The 18718-nt window shown below is 34.1% G+C and overlaps 1 protein-coding gene across 4 annotated transcripts in view; it reads right to left on the reverse strand.

The window, feature by feature from the left end:
* The window catches only part of PPP1R12A (protein phosphatase 1 regulatory subunit 12A), a 164005-nt gene that overhangs the window by 14800 nt on the left and 130487 nt on the right, over window positions 1-18718 (reverse strand). The window contains exons 12-21 of one of the 4 annotated variants that reach the window (XM_003832870.7): window positions 18606-18710; window positions 17544-17711; window positions 16970-17146; window positions 9904-9994; window positions 8603-8803; window positions 8194-8362; window positions 7048-7169; window positions 5280-5345; window positions 1885-1901; window positions 48-183 (exon numbers count right to left, since the gene is read on the reverse strand). In XM_003832870.7, coding sequence (XP_003832918.1) covers window positions 48-183; window positions 1885-1901; window positions 5280-5345; window positions 7048-7169; window positions 8194-8362; window positions 8603-8803; window positions 9904-9994; window positions 16970-17146; window positions 17544-17711; window positions 18606-18710 — 1252 coding nt within the window. Of the gene's footprint in view, window positions 1-47; window positions 184-676; window positions 717-1884; window positions 1902-5279; window positions 5346-7047; window positions 7170-8193; window positions 8363-8602; window positions 8804-9903; window positions 9995-16969; window positions 17147-17543; window positions 17712-18605; window positions 18711-18718 lie in introns of those variants that run through there. The other 3 variants (XM_055095937.2, XM_008958330.6, XM_034936274.3) reach the window with 3 other exon arrangements.

Here is an 18718-nt window from a genome sequence, read left to right on the forward strand (position 1 = left end):
ACATAAAAGATAACTTTTTATTAAATATAACTAAATAACCCAAGTACCTTTTTAAAGTCAGTTGAGTCATCCTTTTCTAGCCTGCTGCTGTAAGGTTTTCTTTCTTCTAAGTAACTGTATGATCCAGAGCGACCCAGCAAGGAATCATATCGATCACCAGCTGATGTAGAACTGGTTTCATATCTTCAAAAGATTAATTTAAATAAAAAACCTTGTTATAGGCTTTTGCAATTATAACAACATACATCCTAGTACACATATAACTTGACAGTTCAAAAGAGTAGGTCACAGTCTCCCTCTGTTATCTGATTAATTTTTGTGATATATAATAAGTGGGAAGTTATTTTATTTTTTTAGATAGGGTCTCACTCTGCTGCCCAGGTTGGAGTGCAGTGGCATGATCTCAGCTCACTGCAGACTCGACTTCTAGGGCTCAAGTGATTCCTCTACCTCAGCCTCCTGGGTTGCTGGGACTACAGGCATATGCCACCATGCCTAATTCTGTACTTTTGGTAGGGATGGGGTTTCACCATGTTGCCCAGGCTGGTCTTGAACTCCTGGGCTCAAGCAATTCACATGCCTCAGCCTCCCAAAGTGCTGGGAGACTACAGGAATGAGCCACTGCACCCAGCCTATTTTTTTAATACTACTAATTTCCATTAATTGAGGAAGAGAGTCAAAATTTCCATGTTTAAAAGCCAAAACTGGTTTCATATAATGATTAATATTTTAAATTGTACATTTCCTCCCACATTTTAATATTTCCAAAACCAGAAAATGGCTTACAATCGATGATGCATTATAGTTTAATTGGTAGCACCTTTCCTTTTTTTCAGTAGTAGGTAACGCAATGGTGTTTTAAAATGAGTAATGTCTTAGATTTGATGAAATAAAGTATATCCAAAGTGACAAGTAATGGGTTTGTCCTAAGCAGGAAAAACATATCTTATTGGTAAAGGAGAATTCTCTTATTATCTGGTTCTGAAATTCAGGTTACCTTTTCTGATAGATGCCATTGGCTCTGCATTTCAATTCAATAGAATCATCAGTAGACAGAAATTTATTACTGGTCTTACAGGGCTGTGGTTAACAATGATAAGAGAAATGGAATGGAGATCAAAATCAAGGATATAGTGGAGGTTCTCTGAAAAGATGGATAATTTTGAATTAGGTGACACTTTTTTTTTTTTTTTTTAAAGATACAGGGTCTCACTGTATCCAGTGAGGAGTGCAGGCTGGAGTGCAGTGGCACAACCATAGCTCACTATAACCTTGAACTCCTGGGAGCTCAAGTGATCCTTCTGACTCAGCCTCCCCAGCAGCTAGAAATAGAGGAGCATACAGTTATGCCTGGATAATTAAGAAATTTTTTTTTTTTTTTTGGTAGAGATGGAGTCTTGATGTTGTCCATGCTGGTCTTCAACTCCTGGACTCAAGTGATGCTCCTGCCTCAGCCTCCCCAAGTGCTAGGATTACAGGGTTGAGCTAGATGACACTTTTTTTTAAAGTGTCTTCACTGGTTCTCTTTTGTCTAAAGCAGGGCTACAAGAGAAGATTCTGAATACTTAATCAAATACATTTCTGGCCAAGTGTGGGTTTTATCAGTCCCTGATGTTAATAATGAGATAGTTGAACTAACTTAAGAAACTTTGGAATACCTTTGTTGTAGAGATTTGGGGAAAAATCTTACTTGCTCTGACTAGTGATCTTGAAGTAAAGCCTTTAAGAAAGAAAGCTAGTAACAATGATAAGGCCATCAAAATTTCTGTTTTTTTATTATCAAATAATTCTATAAACTTACAAAATCCATAAATTCCTAGCAACACATTTTTAACAAAGATAAAAATAAGAAAAAAAGTCAGTTAAAAAATAAATAAAACATACCTAGAAATGGAATCCGTCTGGAAAGAAAGAGAAAAAACATAGGCATACTAAATTTTTATGCTTTCATTAAACTATTAACCTATGATTATAAGTAAATTTAATGTAGTATCAATAGAAGCAAACGAATGAACACCTAAGATTCTTTATGCATAACAGTATATACATATTTTGCTTAAAATTTACTTTCTCGAAATCTAGCTATATACCTTTAAGGTCAGCAATTAGGTGACAGGAAATTTAATTTTCTCAAGCAAGTGGTATGCTACACTGAAGTTCCAGAAAGTCTTATCTAAATCGTGAAATGATTAATAAGGTAAAACAGTCTTACTGGGGGCCAAAGTAGTCTTTTTCAGTAGTCAAATTTAGCCTTTTCTTTTTCTATTGAAATACTCACTGATTCTATAATTTATTCAGAATGGTTTGTTAAACTTCTTAATTTAAATATTAGTGATTTCCCATTATATTTATCTTTGGAGATACTGTAAAATTACTAGGTTACTTTTGGGATTGTTTAAAGTCTATTTTGGACTAAAAATGTTTTACTAAAGTCTGTAAATTTCCTCTGCAAAATCAATTTTAACTTTGCTCCTTACATTGTTTTTTAAGGTAATGTTTTCTTTTATTGATTCTTTGGTTTAACAACAACTAACAATTTTAAAGAATAAATTTCAATTTTCAAGATAATCAAATTCAGTAAAATGGCCATTCATGAACTAAAATGTCTACATATCAAACAAAAATAATACATCTTACCTTATAGTCTGCACTTATTCACTGATTTAAATTTTAACAATAAAAAGTCTAGTGAGAAATCACTCAAATTCCATTTATCTTTAAAAATCATGGTGTTATCACTGATTATTATTACTATTTTTGAGATGAGGTGTCGCTCTGTTTCCCAGGCTGGAGTGCAGTGATACGATCACAGCTCACTACAGCCTCGACCTCCTGGCCCAACTGATCCTTCTGCCTCAGCCTCCTAGTTAGCTGGGACTACAGGCATGCACCATCACATCCGACTAATTTCTTAAATTTACTGTGGAGATAGTGTCTCCCTATGTTGCCCAGGTTGGTCTTGAACTCCTGGCCTCAAGCAGTCCTCCCACCTCAGCCTCCCAGAGTGTTGGGATTATAGGTGTGAGCCACCATGCCCGGCCTAGCATTATTTAAAAACTTTTAAGAATTGTGGTAAAAACCACGTAATATAAAATTTACCATGTAAACCATTTTTTAGAGTATATAGTTCAGTATTTTTAATTATATTCATATTGTTGTGCAAAAGATCGCTAGAACTTTTTCATCTTGCAAAAATAAAACTCTATATCCACTGAACAACTTCCTTTGTCCTCCTCTTCCTAGCTCTGGCAACAAAGGTTCTACTTTCTGTTTCTATGATACCCAAATAAAATAAGTGGAATCACACAGTTCTTGTCTTTTTGTAACTTGCTTATTTCATTTAGCATAATGCCCTTGTTCCCCACATTTTAAGATTAATTTCCCAAAGTAAAAATATCTTTTTAAAGATAAAAAAGATTAAAATATATAGAAAGATATTCAGAAATATCTTTCTGACTATGGTATTGTAAAGTTCATATAATGGTATACAAAGTTCCTGTGTAATTCCTCATCCCTCCATTCTCTAGATAACCACTGTTATCTAACCAACCTTTTCTGGACACATAATATCTATGTGAATATAGAAAATATTGATCTATGCACATACATTGCACCTTATTTATTTATCTACATCCATTCTTCCTTTTTCTCATGGTATAGCAGTTACTAGGTTTAGGTGAGATGACACATGGCCCATGTTGGTAGCAAAATGGCTGCAACAGTTCAGTGATAGGCCCTGTCTATCCTAAGCCAACTATAATCCTATCCCTATGAGGTACATCAGCCTGAGGATGAAGCTGACACAAAGGACTGCAGAATATAACTGGAGTACAATACATTTTCTTTGTTTAATCCAGTTTGACTTAGGTTTCATATTGTTATTTATATTTGTTATATTTCTTTATATGTTATTCATTACTTATAACTAAAAGAACTCTAAACAATCTAAAGTAAACAAAAACTACTTAAATTGAAAATAAAAAAACTTTTCTTCTTAGAAACAATGTTCCTCTTCATCTTAACTTATCTCATATAATTTTAACAGTAAAACTTAAAATACAATATATATCAATATGCTTCAAAATTACAACTTTAAAAGCCAGACAATCTCCCTTCCACTCCAGCCTGGTGGGGGCTGGAGTCTGCGTGATAAGGCAATGAGAGGGGTCAGATGGGGATGGTTTACTAATTTCCTCCCCTCTTGTTTAATAAAGAAGGGACATAGGTAAATTGGGGAGTTCTGATAACTGATAACCAAAAAATTTAGGTAACAGTTAAAGCTTTAGGCCTGCAAATAATTTAACCTCAGAACCAATTCACTCCTCATTGTCTGGCCACCTAAAGATAAAATAAAATTTTGGGGTCAAAATAGGCAAACTTGGCCCTAAAATAATGTTCACCGTCACCTAGCACAGGTAACCAACTTTTGTTCACATTACTGTAGATCCTTGCTGACTAAAAAGAAATGTAATAGCTCTATTAAGGAACTTCAACTCAAAATGAAGAAAATATTAATATGACCAGAATGCTATTTCATGCTAGACAGTGCCAGGTTTAGACTCGTGTTGTTCAGCTCTATCCTCATATGAACAGAAATATTTTGAATATTTTTTTAGCTTTCTACACAGCCAAACAATCAGGAAGGGGGTCGGGGGAACTTTCAACCCTTGCTGGCTGTGCAGCCTTGTCATTCAAACTTGATTTAGGTCCTTCATCAGTACTGAGAGGAAAAAAATGTCTTTTAGATTCTCAACATAAAAATCTGTTGGAGACTCTAAATTTCTAAATACATGTAAAAGAAAGTTAAAAGATGCCTATATTCTCCAGAACATAACTTTGAAATAAAATCTACAGAAATAAAATCTGAGCCTACTACTTCTGGATTTCCACTACTTCTGATTATCCTTTAGATATTTTCCGTTGGCCAAGGGTACTATTTCTTTTTTTGCTTTTTCTTTTAACTCCGAAGGTTAAATGACATACATTAAATTACATCCACTTAGAGTGTACAATTTGGCGAGTTTTAGCAGTTCTGTATATCCATAAAACCACTGCTAGGATCAAGACCCAGAACATTTTCATCACCTCCAAAACATTATTTTGTGACCCTTCCCAGTCCTTTTAATCCTGATCCCCAGGCAAACACTGATATTGCATACCCAGCATGTAGGTAGAGTATGCAATAACTGCTTTGCATGAATAAATATAATAAAACACAATTTAAAAGTAATTATTAAAAAATATGAATACTTCTCAATACAAAAAGTAATGGTATTTACCTGAGTTTCTTTCTTATTGGATCCCTCTTCTGTGTCTGATTGTTGTTCTTGTTCATTTTCATCACTCTAAAAACAGATTGCCAATTTATATTTTAGGAAATTTTAGTAATAATTTCAAAAATTATTTTTTAAAATTATTTTTGGGAGTCCTTCTCTCTCAGAATATACATTGAGACATTTGTAGATAGAATGAGATGTCTAGGATTTTCTTCTAAATAATATGGGAGTTGGGAGATGGAGTGGGAACTTAGCTGAAAAAATGAATACTTGGGGTAGGGCTCATTATACTATTATGTTACTTCTATAAAGTATATGTTTAACTTTTCTATATTAAAAATCAAAAGAAAAATAGAAAACTATTTTTCGATTTCCCCATCTGTTCTTCCCTTCTTTGTCATTTATGTATGATTTTCCCTCTCTTTTTAAACTTTTTTAAATAGACATATGCACTCTTGATTCATCAAGTTGAATATATATTTTGTCCACAGCATGGACAATGCAAAGATACTAAAACTCTTCAACTCCATTTAATACTTTCCCATATTTTTGTGCTATTGTTTTCATATGCCTTAGCTCTTTATATATTTTAAACTGCATATGACAATGTTATTTGTTTCATGTAATTAAGTAATTAGTAATTAAGTAAAATTAAAATGGACTGAAACACTGCAATTAAAAAAAAGTTCAGAAAAAAGTTGACCTAAATATGTTTATTAAAAAAAAACAAATAAATTGAAAATAACAGAAAATATATTATACAAAGATAATCAAAAGGAAGCTTTTCAAAAAAGCAGTATTTAAGGTCAGATATAATATTAGAGATAAAAGAGGAACATATAGTGAGAGATGGGTCAGTTTAACAGGAAGACAGATGATTCCATGTTCTTTCAGTGAAAGAATAGTTAGAAATTTTCTTTAAAAAATATTTTTATAACAATAGAAGTAAATGTACTGCTACATACAATAGCATAGATATATCTTATAACACTGAGTTATAAAATTTATAGTTCTAGTCATATGCTCTTCAAAAACAGGCATAGTTAACTACGGTGTTAGAAATCAGGATACTAGCTGACTTTGAAAATGAGGATGATAGGGATTGAGAGGGAGAACATGGGGGCAATCTACACTGCTGTTTTTATTCATCATTCTGAGTGGTGATTACATAGATATGCTCCTATTGTGCTAATCCATTAAGCTATACATGTATGAATTATGTTTCTAAACATGCCATACTTCAATAAAAGGTTTATTTTTTAGAAAATGGAAACAAAATCAATGAATAGCAATGTCAGGCCTACAGTCAAGGACCAGGAAAACACTAATTTTTACAAGACTGTTGTAATTTGATAAGCAAAGCACTGTCTCTATTTAGCATGCTTTGAAATGGAAGTAATCTGTAATGTAGATCTTATAATGATATTTATGAAAATGAAATTAAACAGACTCCTTAGAAATTCTTAAAAGATGTTTTTACAAGAAGCAGTTTACCTATTATAAAATAATCAGTACATGCACTCTGAGCTTCAGACATTATTATTTCTATTCCATAATTAGGTCAGAACCACTCCTTTTAAGTAGTACCAACAATCTAAGTAGTTAACTATCCTTAAAAATAATTTTTCTTATTTAACAACTCAGAAAACACAGTGATGATTTAAGGAATATGAAATCTAAGGCATATAAGAAATTATTAGTATGTATTTTTGGACACATTAAGAATACTATCAAGAATACTATCAAATAATGTATTTTAATAGGTTCTCACATCTTGTGTCCAAAATGAAACTCCTGTAGATCTTCTTTTCTCTCTTGGTCGTCGTCGTTCTCTGATTGATTTAGGTTGTGATTTATCTTCTCCTTCTTTCTCCTCTTCTCTTTTTTCTCCCTCTGTTAAGGATTGCAATGAACCACAATATAGCAATATATCTTGACAATATTTTGCAAGGTAATTGTAAAAACAATGGGTAAAATGGGCCAGGGGACTATCTAGGGGGATGGAAGGTAGGCAGCTGCTACTACTTAGCTCCAGCCAATTGTTGGTATGTGAGAATTCAGATCCAGTGTTGCCAGGTCAGCCAACTTTTCAAGAAATGGCAAAAATCTGAAGTTTGAAGTGAGTATCTCTAATTTTAAATGTTGGTTCAACATTTTTACGAACACAATGCTGGCCTCACACATAGAAGTTTAAAGAACTGAAATATCTCAATGATCAACATGAGAAAATATATAGCTGGAAATTGGGAAAAAACTTTATTTTCTGCTGTTTATTCTACATTACTACTGATATTATCATGACTAATACTGTAAGATTTAGGCTTTAAAATATGAAATGCCTATATTTAGTACTTATATCTGATTTAAAGTAGGAATTACTCAAAATTTAAATAGAAAGTTTATATAAAATAATAGGAAATGGTAATGAGTATCAATATGCCAATATATAGTTGAGAAAGAAATGTATTTTTTAAGAAATAAGCATACAAATGTGTTTTAGTGAGAGCATTACATGTATTTAGTAATTTTAGTTTACAACAATTTCACAAAAAAACATTTAAATGATATGATCTACACAGTAGGCAAGAAATAGCTTAAAGCATCTGAGAAGTACTACACTAGTAAACTGCTTCTAGAAATAGTCACCCACCAGTTCGATATTAACTTTTCTTTGTAGGTGGACATGAAGATTTTTGTGAAGTATTAGGTTATAAAAATATTAGTATCAACAGCAGGCCATATTCTATTTCTGTTTTCTACTTTTCTCATTCTCAACCTTCATATTCTTTCTGTTTAGGTTCAATGAATCACAAGTTAGGATGCTGTTCCTTTACTGTTGAATTATTATTTAGGAAGCCCTAATCCAAAGGATTATATATGAAGAAAGCAAAGTGTTTTCAAAATTTGGTATTCTTACCTCTTTCATTTTCTTTTGTTATTCCTCTGGAGTAAGCAGAAGTTATGCCTACAAGACTATTTGGCCTGTTTAGTTGACTTGAAGCATAGAGTGAACTGCTCATAGTAGAAAGTGAAGAGGATGGAGTGGTTGAACTTGAAGTTGATACTGGCCTATAACGCTGGTAAGTCTGTGAAACATTAAGATCAAAACCCATTTGAAACATTAAACACAATTAAAAACATAAAATACTTAAAAATTCATTTCAAAGAAATAGTATACTAATCACGCCAAAGTAATTCAAATTTCCAGCTAAAATCCTTTACAGTATTTTGCATATGGTTTGTTGGTATATAAATCTCTTGTATGTTAAGGATCATAAGGACTATTCGTACCATTTGACTTAAATGTGCTTTTGATATACTGTTACCTCATCATACGTTCTGGAGTACTTTTGTTTATATTCATCTTCTCTAGATGTTTCTGACTCCTTCTTTTCTTCTTGTTTCTCTTTATCTTGTTTTTCTTTTTCCTCTTTTTCTTTTTCTTCGTTTTCTTGTTCTCTGGTTCGGGTAGAACGACTTCTTCCTATTGTTTTCTCAGCTTCTTGAAGATCAGTTAATGTCACTCCCTGCACACACAAAAAGATCAATATAATTATGAGATGCATTAAAGCTTGTTTCAAGGAATATTTTAGAAATAGATATATTACATACAAATGCATTAAAAGTCAAATATGCATGTTTAAAATTGGTTTGCAAATGGAAACAGCAAGTTACATTCATTCTATGAAGAATCACCATTAGCAAGCACAACGATAGGTACTGGATACTCTATGCATATAAATGTTCCCCACAAGTTCAAACTAGAGAAGAATAGCCAATATCTGTACTGTTTGTATATTATAAATATTTATGTTTATATATATGTCTGTGTGTGTGTATATATATGTGTGTATATGTATCTATATACACATGCATGATGATTGTTAAGGCTTAAAAGAGATTTCGATAAATTTTTCAAGATTTGACCTTGAAGAACAGGTTAGATTTCAAGAAGTGAAAAGTATAAAGACAGAAAAAGTATATTAAGGCCCTAGCAAATAGTTCAGCTTGAAAGCTAAGTAATGGTAAGGATAGACAGCTGAATCTGGACTGTGGAGCTTCTTAACTGTGGGAAAGCAGAAAGACACAAAAGTATACATCATATACAGCATAATCAGAATGGCAAAACGGAGGTAAGGAGATCACCAGCCTGAATGAGATTTTTTTCATACTTGCACATTAGTTGTTTATACCTAATATACGAGCCTATTCTCTGCCCCCGATTTCCAAATATTCATAGAACTTTTAAATACTTATTAGACATCATATATGATTAATTTATTCTAACCAAATACTCTGGGCCAGACACTGTATTAGGAATAAGGATTTAAAAAATACTCATACAGACACAAAGGCATATGCTAATTAGATGAAATATAATAGTAGCAGTGTAACCATACAAAAGGCTATGAGCAACCTTTACCTTTTAAGGATTTATTCACACTAGAATTACTAGAATAACTACAGCAACCTTTACCTTTTAAGGATTTACTCACACTATATACTGACATCAATATTTTCACAACAAAGTGAAAAAGAGAAAGGTAACTTGTTTTATGTCAGTGTGTGTATATATATTTTATATGCTACTTATGTAAGTTTTATATATTAATTACATTAACTATACCTGTGTTGATCTTCTAGATTGTCTTGCTTGTCTAGATCTTGCTTTTCTTTGGGATTCAGACTCTTCATCCCTAACAGGAGTGAGGTATGATCTACAGTAGTAAATTGAAAAATCGTTAGTTGTAAATACAATACCTGTGAATGTAAATATCTATCAATGCATATGAATAAAACATACAGGTTTAATATCTTAATAAGTTTTAAGGAAAAGTCTTCAGAAAATGGTCTTTGAAATTCAATAATGCAATCTTGTAATTTCTTTTTAGATTGGAACTAGTTATATTTTAATAATTATATTTTAACATCACATTTTAACTTCCTAACTACATTTTTAAAAATAATGTAATTTAATTTTAAGATGGAACCACATTTTTGAAAAGGATTTAGAGAACTGAAGATTAAAAATTTTAGCTCTATTGAAAAAAATAGAAGGATTTCATTTAGCCCAATTAAGCAGAATGGATAAGGAGTAAATTTTTTGTCTGTTTTTAACTGAGGAAGGTCCTCTTCTCCAGCCCTGAAAACATCCCCCAAAAGTGATAATCTAAGCATCTTACTTAATGACCTACTAAAAGGGGTTTTAAATTATTCTCTACCTACAGTATTTTCAAATATTGGAAGACAGGTATCAAATTCCTTTCTAAATCTTTTTGTTTTGTTTTGTTTTGGTTTGAGACAAAGTCTCGCTCTGTCGCCCAGGCTGGAGTGCAGTGGCGCGATCTCAGCTCACTGTAACCTCTGCCTCCCGGGTTCAAGTGATTCTCTCACCTCAGCCTCCTGAGTAGCTGGGACTACCTGCGCATACCACCACGCCCGACTAATTTTTTTATTTTTAGTGGAGATGGGGTTTCAACCATGTTGGCCAGGCTGGTCTCGAACTCCTGACCTCAAGTGATCTGCCTGTCTCGGCCTCAGAGGGTGTTGGGATTAAAGGCGTGGGCCACCGCGCCCGGTCTCCCTGCATTCTTGTCAGTGTGCTTTTACTAATAACACGTCAGACAACATATTATTGTTCATACTTTTGAGTGCTCTAAAAAATTCCAGTGTTTTTTTATATATAAACAGCTTTTAAATCAGCATGTTACTCCTAAGTAACTGATTTTCTGATATAAAGAACAGGACTTGGCATTTATCTTCACTAAATTTCTTCTTATAAATTTAAGCCTATGTTTCCTCTTGTCACGGGGTATGCACCTTTTCAATAGCAAGTAATCTGTGTCAAAAGTTAAGTAAGGCTGGGTGTGGTGGGTCATGCCTGTAATTCCAGCACATTGGAAGGCTGAAGCAGGCTGATTGCTTGAGCCCAGGAATTCGAGCCCAGCCTGGGAAACATGAGGAAACCTGTCGCTACAAAAAAATAGAAAAATTAGCCAGGCATGTGGCACATGCCTGTACTCCCAGTTACTCGGGAGGCTGAGATGAGAGGATCACCTGAGCCTGGAGATCAAGGCTGCAGTGAGCTGAGATTGTACCACCCCGCAGCCTGGGTGACAGAGTTGAGACTCAAAAAAAAAAGTTAAATAATTAAAGAGTCAAACAAGCAAAGATATGACAGAGCCCTGCAACACAACATAAAGACTTTCCTCTGATAATCAATATTTCTTGGGAAGTTCAATCATTAACGCTTCATCGAATTACACCACCTAGCTCACATTTCTCAGAGAACACTTATAGAACTAGAGTACAGTTGACTGCTGAACAACACAAGTTTGAACTGTGCAGGTCCACTTATATGAAAGTTACACCAAGTGTGCCTGCCTCTTCTGCCTCCTTCCACCTCCACCACCTCTGAGATAGCAAGACCAATCCCTCCTCTTCCTCCTCAGTGTGAGGACGAAGAGAATTCTGACCTTTATGATGACCCACTTCCACTTAATGAGTAGTAAATACATTTTTCTTCCTTATGATTATCTTAATAACATTCTTTTCTCTAGCTAGCTTTATAGTAAGAATACAGTATATAATATATGTAACATACAATATACGTGCTAATCAACTGCTTATGTTATTGGTAAGGCTTGCAGTCAATGGTAGGCTATTAATTTAGATTAGGGGGACTCAAAAGTTTTACGCAAATTTTTGACTGCACAGGGAGTCAGCACCCCTAACCCTTGCATTGTTCAAGGGTCAACTGTATCTCTATCTTCTATGCTGTTTAAATTTATTAAGTTTACTCCATGTATCCCCCTCTCAAAACCCCAAGCAATGATCTAGTGAGTTTTCTTTATTCAAATGCTACTTTTTTTTTTTTTTTTTTTTTGAAATGGAGTCTCGCTCTGTCGCCCAGGCTAGAGTGCAGTGGCGTGATCTCGGCTCACTGCAAGCTTTGCCTCCTGGGTTCACGCCATTCTCCTGCCTCAGCCTCCCGAGTAGTTGAGACTACAGGCGTCTGCCACCACATCTGGCTAATTTTTTGTATTTTTAGTAGAGACGGGGTTTCACCCTGTTAGCCAGGATGGTCTTGATCTTCTGACCTCGTGATCCGCCCACCTCAGCCTCCCAAAGTGCTGGGATTACAGGCATGAGCCACCGTGCCCAGCTCAAATGCTACTTTTAAAAAAGGCTCTTTCTTGGCTGGGCGCGGTGGCTCATGCCTGTAATCCCAGTAGTTTGGGAGGCCGAGGCAGGTGGATCACCTGAGGTCAGGAGTTTGAGACCAGCCTGACCAACATGGAGAAACCCCGTCTCTATTAAAAATACAAAATTAGCCAGGCGTGGTGGCGCATGCCTGTAATCCTAGCTACTCAGGAGGCTGAGGCAGGAGAACTGCTTGAACCCGGGAGGTGGAGATTGCAGTGAGCTGAGATTGCGCCATTGCACTCCAGCCTGGGCAACTAGAGCAAAACTCTGTCTCAAAAAAAAAAAAAAAAAAAAAAAAAAAGGCTCTTTCTTTTGTTAGCTTTAACATTCTTCTCAATTTGTAATTCATTTTTTTAGCCTAACACTATTCATACAATCATAACAAACCTCTGAATTTACTGTGAGTTTTATGCCTTTTCTCTGTGTCCTTTAAAGCTCTCAGTTCAGCGAGTATAGCATATCTTCAAAGATCCTTAGAATCATCTACCATTTTTTCAAAACTCTTTTTAGAGAGCCCTCATTCTTTTTATATATATAAGGAAATCATATTTCTTTCTACAACCCTGAAATTTTTGGAATCTGTTTCTCTAAAACTAGAATATATGACACTCTTCTTAGCATTCACCTCCTTAGACAATTAACCCTAAGATGACCAGGTAATTTCTCACGCAAGATCTTAGTTGCCTCAATTTCATCAATTAACTCTTACTTATTGCTTAAAATTAGTTCAGAAAACTGGTTCTTCTTGCTGTTTCCACATAATTACATTTGTAGCTAAGTCAAGAAATTTACAAGAGGGAGTTTTACTTGAATGGGACATCCAACATACTTATATTAAGATGAAAATTCCATCACTATTATACTTTGACTTTAATTTTATTTAGATATAACAGATACTATGTTTTTATAACTATTATAGTGAGTTTCCTGGGACAAGTAATTCAAAAGGAATAAGAGAGTAACTAATAATCTTGTTATTAAAATTTAAGAAACATTAATATGTTATAGAAAATGGTTGCATAAATTAGGGAAATGCTATACATTCTAACCTTCTCTAGGAAAATCACAATAAAATATTGAAAGCTCTGTGATACAATCAGAGATGTAACCTATATTAACTTGGCTTAACTCAGTACTTCCCAAGACCATTTAAATAGAGAATCCTCCACCCCTGACCCATTTTGTGGCATATTCAGTAAATATAGAAAAGTGCTCCTAAGAACACCAGCCTGGAAAATGTCCAATAGCTATTTTTTCCATTCATTCATTTAATTTATGTACCTACTGGCCCTATGCAAGTTATTACTTTTTGGACTTCTACCAAAGGAAGAGAAGAAAAAATAAAAGGAGATGAAACCTAAATGTGATAGTTAATCTGGTTAAACAAAGCTTATAGCAGGCTGGGTACAGTTGCTCATGCCTGTATTCCAGCACATTGGGAGGTCAAGGTGGGAAGACTGCTTGTGGCCAGGAGTTTGAGACCAGCCTAGGCAACATAGCGAGACTCCATCTCTACAAAAATTTAAAAAATTAGCTGGGTGTGATGGCGCACCTGTAGTCCCAGCTACTCAGGAGGCTGAGGTGAGAGGATTGCTTGAGCCCAGGAGGTCATGGCTGCAGAAGCTATCATCACACCACCACACTACAGCCTGGGTGACAGAGATCCTGTCTTGGAAAAAAAAAGTTCATAGCAAGACAGATAGGGTGCATGCTATCACTTTAGCATTTCATGAGGTGCTCTGAAACTAAATATGAACGTGAACTACTGTCAAATTTGACTACAGTGAAATGTTTCATATTTAGTGTATAATAGAGAAACTTGCATTGACACTTGGCTCTTTTTTAGTACCATGGCAAATAGTACTATCAACCACTACACTCTCTCCCAATGAGCCTGGATTCCTTTTCAATAGTTTCAAATTGCCATGAAAGTCAATATATCTATCATACCTGGTTTCACATATGAAGGTTGGGGGGATAAAAGTTACTAACTGAAAGACATAAAATCTGCACCTGCAGATAATTTTAATTTTCCATATGACATTCATCCCAAATTAGCATAAAAATATAGCTTATCAATTTGTAATATAGACACATTTCCTTTATTTGATAATTACCATCTAATATTCAGTTCCTTTCTCCTCCTTTGGGGTACCTATCTAGAGCAGACCTCTAAGAATACGACATAGAGAAGAAAAATAATTTATATATTTTATGTACTTTTAATTGCAAAGAGCTGATCATTAAAAGATGGTAGAATATACCCACCAAACCCCATTGTTGCCTTTATCATTGCTGTATCACACTGACCTACTGCATCTCTTTCTTAGAACTATATAGGGTATATAATTTTATTCCTTAGATGCTTACCATTTTCTGAGCAACCCAAAGGGTATACCTGTGTTGACTTTTTTTGTTTTAGCCACAGTATATTCTCAAATCACCATATATACATTTTTTAGGCAAATTTTAAATCATATACATTTCAGAACCACTGACGAAATTTAAATAAAAGACAAAGAGAAGAGGCCAACAATGTATTCAAGATTGCAAACAATTATTTCACATGGAACAAAACACAAACAATATCACTGCAAACATCATTGAAACAAGGTTAAGACAAACAAAAAATCTCTATAATATAGACGAGAAAAAATGTTGCCACATTTTTTTCTTATGCAATTAGAATCTGTTGTGTTTAAAAATATATCCAAGCGTTTAATTTTCAATCTTCAATGTCTTCCATTAAAACTAATTAGGACTAATTCTAAAAGTCAAAACTCAATTCTCTTTAGCAGAATAAACAATCTGTGGGTTAAGAATCATAATTTGTTCTGAAACAACTGATGATTCTGGGGAGACATTTATTAGGTTTTGTCACTGGAGAAATTTTCAAAAGCACTGAATCTCTATGCTAGAGATAAAAAAGATTCTAGAAGTTAAAAATAATATAAATCAAACACCTCATTTAACAGAAGAGTTTCTGACTCAAAGATAATTCTAACCTTAAGAATCAAGGCAGAGTAAGGAGTAAGAAACCAAGAACTTCTGATCCTTCTTCCTTTCAATAACCCCTCCCAACCCCACCACCAAAAAAAGCAAAGCCCTCAAACTTATTTAAGTTTGATTAAATGATGGATACTAATTTCTGTTGGCTCTGTGGTCTTACTGAGAAGCACTACAACAACCTAAAACTGACTTAAGTTTATAGGAAAAAGGGGAAGATAATTAAAATATAATATGACCTATACTGGTACTCAAATCACAAAATACTAACCACTTGCAGTGGCATTATAAAAGTACCACTAAATTTCACCATAGAAATAGAAACAAAACCTAAATATAGGCAAAAACTAAAGATGCAATGATAGAAAAAAAGTTAACACTAACTTATTACTTTTCATATATTCAAACACAAATATTACTGTGAGGCCATTACTACTACAGGCCAGGCACTTCACTAGGCAACAGAGAAAAAGAACTCTGTATGTAAGTACTACGTGACAGAAATAAAACAAAGTTAATCTGGTCAGTATTTTAGTAAAAAAAAAATTAGTTACATAGTTAATTTAATTTTGCAAGAATAAAATATAAAAATAAAGCTGACATTTGGTTTCCTAAGGTTTTATTTTTTTTCAAGAGGAAAAAAAAAGCTAAGGACTGTGCATAATATAGCAGAAAGAACTGAACTACTTTTCCTGCAATCTTGGGGCTAGCCTCAGCCCTCACACCAATAAACCATACAAAAGTAAAATAGTCACATATTATTTCTGGGTCTCAGTTTCCTTCGGTAAAGCAAGGAAATCCCAAAAGATAGTTAGTAAGCTCCTTTGTACATCTATGATTCCATGCCAGTAGGCAGCAATAGAAAGAAGTGAGCAATCTTTTAAAAATATTTAAGCACACAAAATAAATTCAGACTCTTTGAAAAAATCTGAATAAGTGCTTTCTATGTATCAGAGATAAAATTAAATGAATGTATTCAACATACTCAAAATTATTTGGCTTACACTTATGCACAGAAGTCTTTCCTTACCAAGAGAAGAAATTCTCCAAATCAACAGGAACAAAACAGTTCAACATCCTTCAAATTTCTTAATAATGGGAGGAAACAATGAGAAGAATGACAAAACCTGTTTTTGTCATGTTGCATCTAATTTTCCCTAAGTGTGGGGTGTTTTCAGTTCTTCATCAAAAAATTTTTTTTGAAATAAACCACCTTAGAAACTAAAATGTTTAAGAAAACAACTGTCTTGCTCACTGACTTTAAACAAAAAAACATTAATTCTGTCAGAGGTGAGTCGCAAAGCCTAAATATAAATAATTGCTAGTTGTATCAATTTACATAGTTCTGAGCTGACAGGGTATTTCATTTATTAGTCTACTGGAGAGATGGCCATCAACCTCACAAGATCTTTTTTAAAACAAAAAACAACTTTGATCACTGGGCAAGATATATCAGCAGTACTGTTATGACCTTTACACACCTGCGTCTCTCCCTGACCTCTGTTGTGGAGGAGACAGTGCCAGCAGTAGTTGTAGTCAGGGTTGTGGTAGAAGCTGCAGCATTTACAACAGTTGGAGCAACAGGAATGGTCACTGCCGTAGGAACACTGTCCTTTTCTTTCTCAGTACTATCCTCAGCCCACAAACGATTTGAGGTACTATAGCATCATAAGCAGCAACACAAAAAAGAGAAAAGGAAAACAGCTAAACAATGAAAGCACTTTCTAGCAGCTGAAAACACATGACTACAGGGATGGATTTTTTTAAAACGCAAGGTGAGACATCCTTAAATTATGAACCAAAAAGCTCACCCAGAGCTGTCAAAGAGAGAAATTTACATTTTAAGCAGTCTAATTCAAGGAAAGTTCATAGTTCAGGGACTTAAAATTTCCCCCAGACATGCATAATTGCCTCATTTTGGAACCAATTTTTGTCTGCAAATAAATTTAACAAGATAAATGAAAAAATCCAGAGCCCCACAATCTTCTAAACAAAAACGCATGCACATACATAAGCACACAGTAGACCTGAGCACAAAATGTATCTGTGACTTACCTGCTTTGTGTGCCTGCTGAGGAAGAACCCGTTGTAATCTTTGTAGTAGTGCTTGTGCTGGAAAGCAGGCTTTTCTGAAGCCCAGCTGCAGAGGTAACTGTTGGTGTTGATGTGGTGCTTGGAACACTAGAACTAATCAAATCATCTTGTCTTCTACCAAAGGAGCAACTAAACAAAAGAGTCATATCTATATAGGATGTGTTTGTATGTGTATTCTATAGTTAATGTCTATACATTATACAAATTACAAGGCTAGAAAAAAAATTTAAAAACTGTGTTCCTAAATACACCACCAGCTCCAGCACCAAGAGTTGCATCTACAACTTGCTAGAGTTTAGACGATTTCACTTAATTCGGTAGTGTATCATTTTAGTGCTTCCTCCCAACTTTCTCAACAAGACAAAGATGATCTGATATTTCATATTTTTGAAACTATTCCACACCATATGGTCATGCCAGGCTGAGCCTGAAAAACACACTTTGGTTTTGTATTACCCGGGGAAATCAAGACGTTGACATTTTTTTGAAGGAAATTATTTCAGCAATGGGTCAGATACCTCGGAAGTAACCAATGCCTACATGATACTTGTTCACATCTTATTCTTTTTGGTTGCTTTTAGTAAAGAAATTGTTTATAGGGCTTTTTTTCCTCTTCAATATGATACTACCAACATTCCAACTGAAGGCATTTCCATAGCTCTGAGTTCTAGGGCAAGCCAAATCTTTCCAGATCAACAATGACAACTAGATCCATTAAGACACTGGCCTGTTTAAGTTGTTCTAGTCAAGGACTTCCTTCTAAAGGAGTTCCTTTTAAATATGTAACAATCCAAAAAACATTTCATAATATTTGAAGCTTAATTATATAATAGGCATAAGAACAAATTATCACCTATCTTTAAATATATATCCTGTGTTTAGAGTAAGTTTTAAACAACAAAAACTCGTATTTAATAAAAACACATATTTGTTTAAAATGATGTTAAACTGAGGGCTCCAAACAAATTGCCTCATATTTTTATAAATGAATACATAAAAACCACTTAAGAATAGTATTATTACCTTTTATGATACGTTGATCCTTCATTAATTGAGCTATTTTTTTTAAGATCATCTTCCCATTTTCTCCTTGTATATGAACTACTTGTTCGCAAACTTGAAGAATCTCTGTTAAA

The sequence above is a fragment of the Pan paniscus genome, chromosome 10 (genome assembly GCF_029289425.2).
Source record: "Pan paniscus chromosome 10, NHGRI_mPanPan1-v2.0_pri, whole genome shotgun sequence".
NCBI lineage: Eukaryota > Metazoa > Chordata > Mammalia > Primates > Hominidae > Pan > Pan paniscus.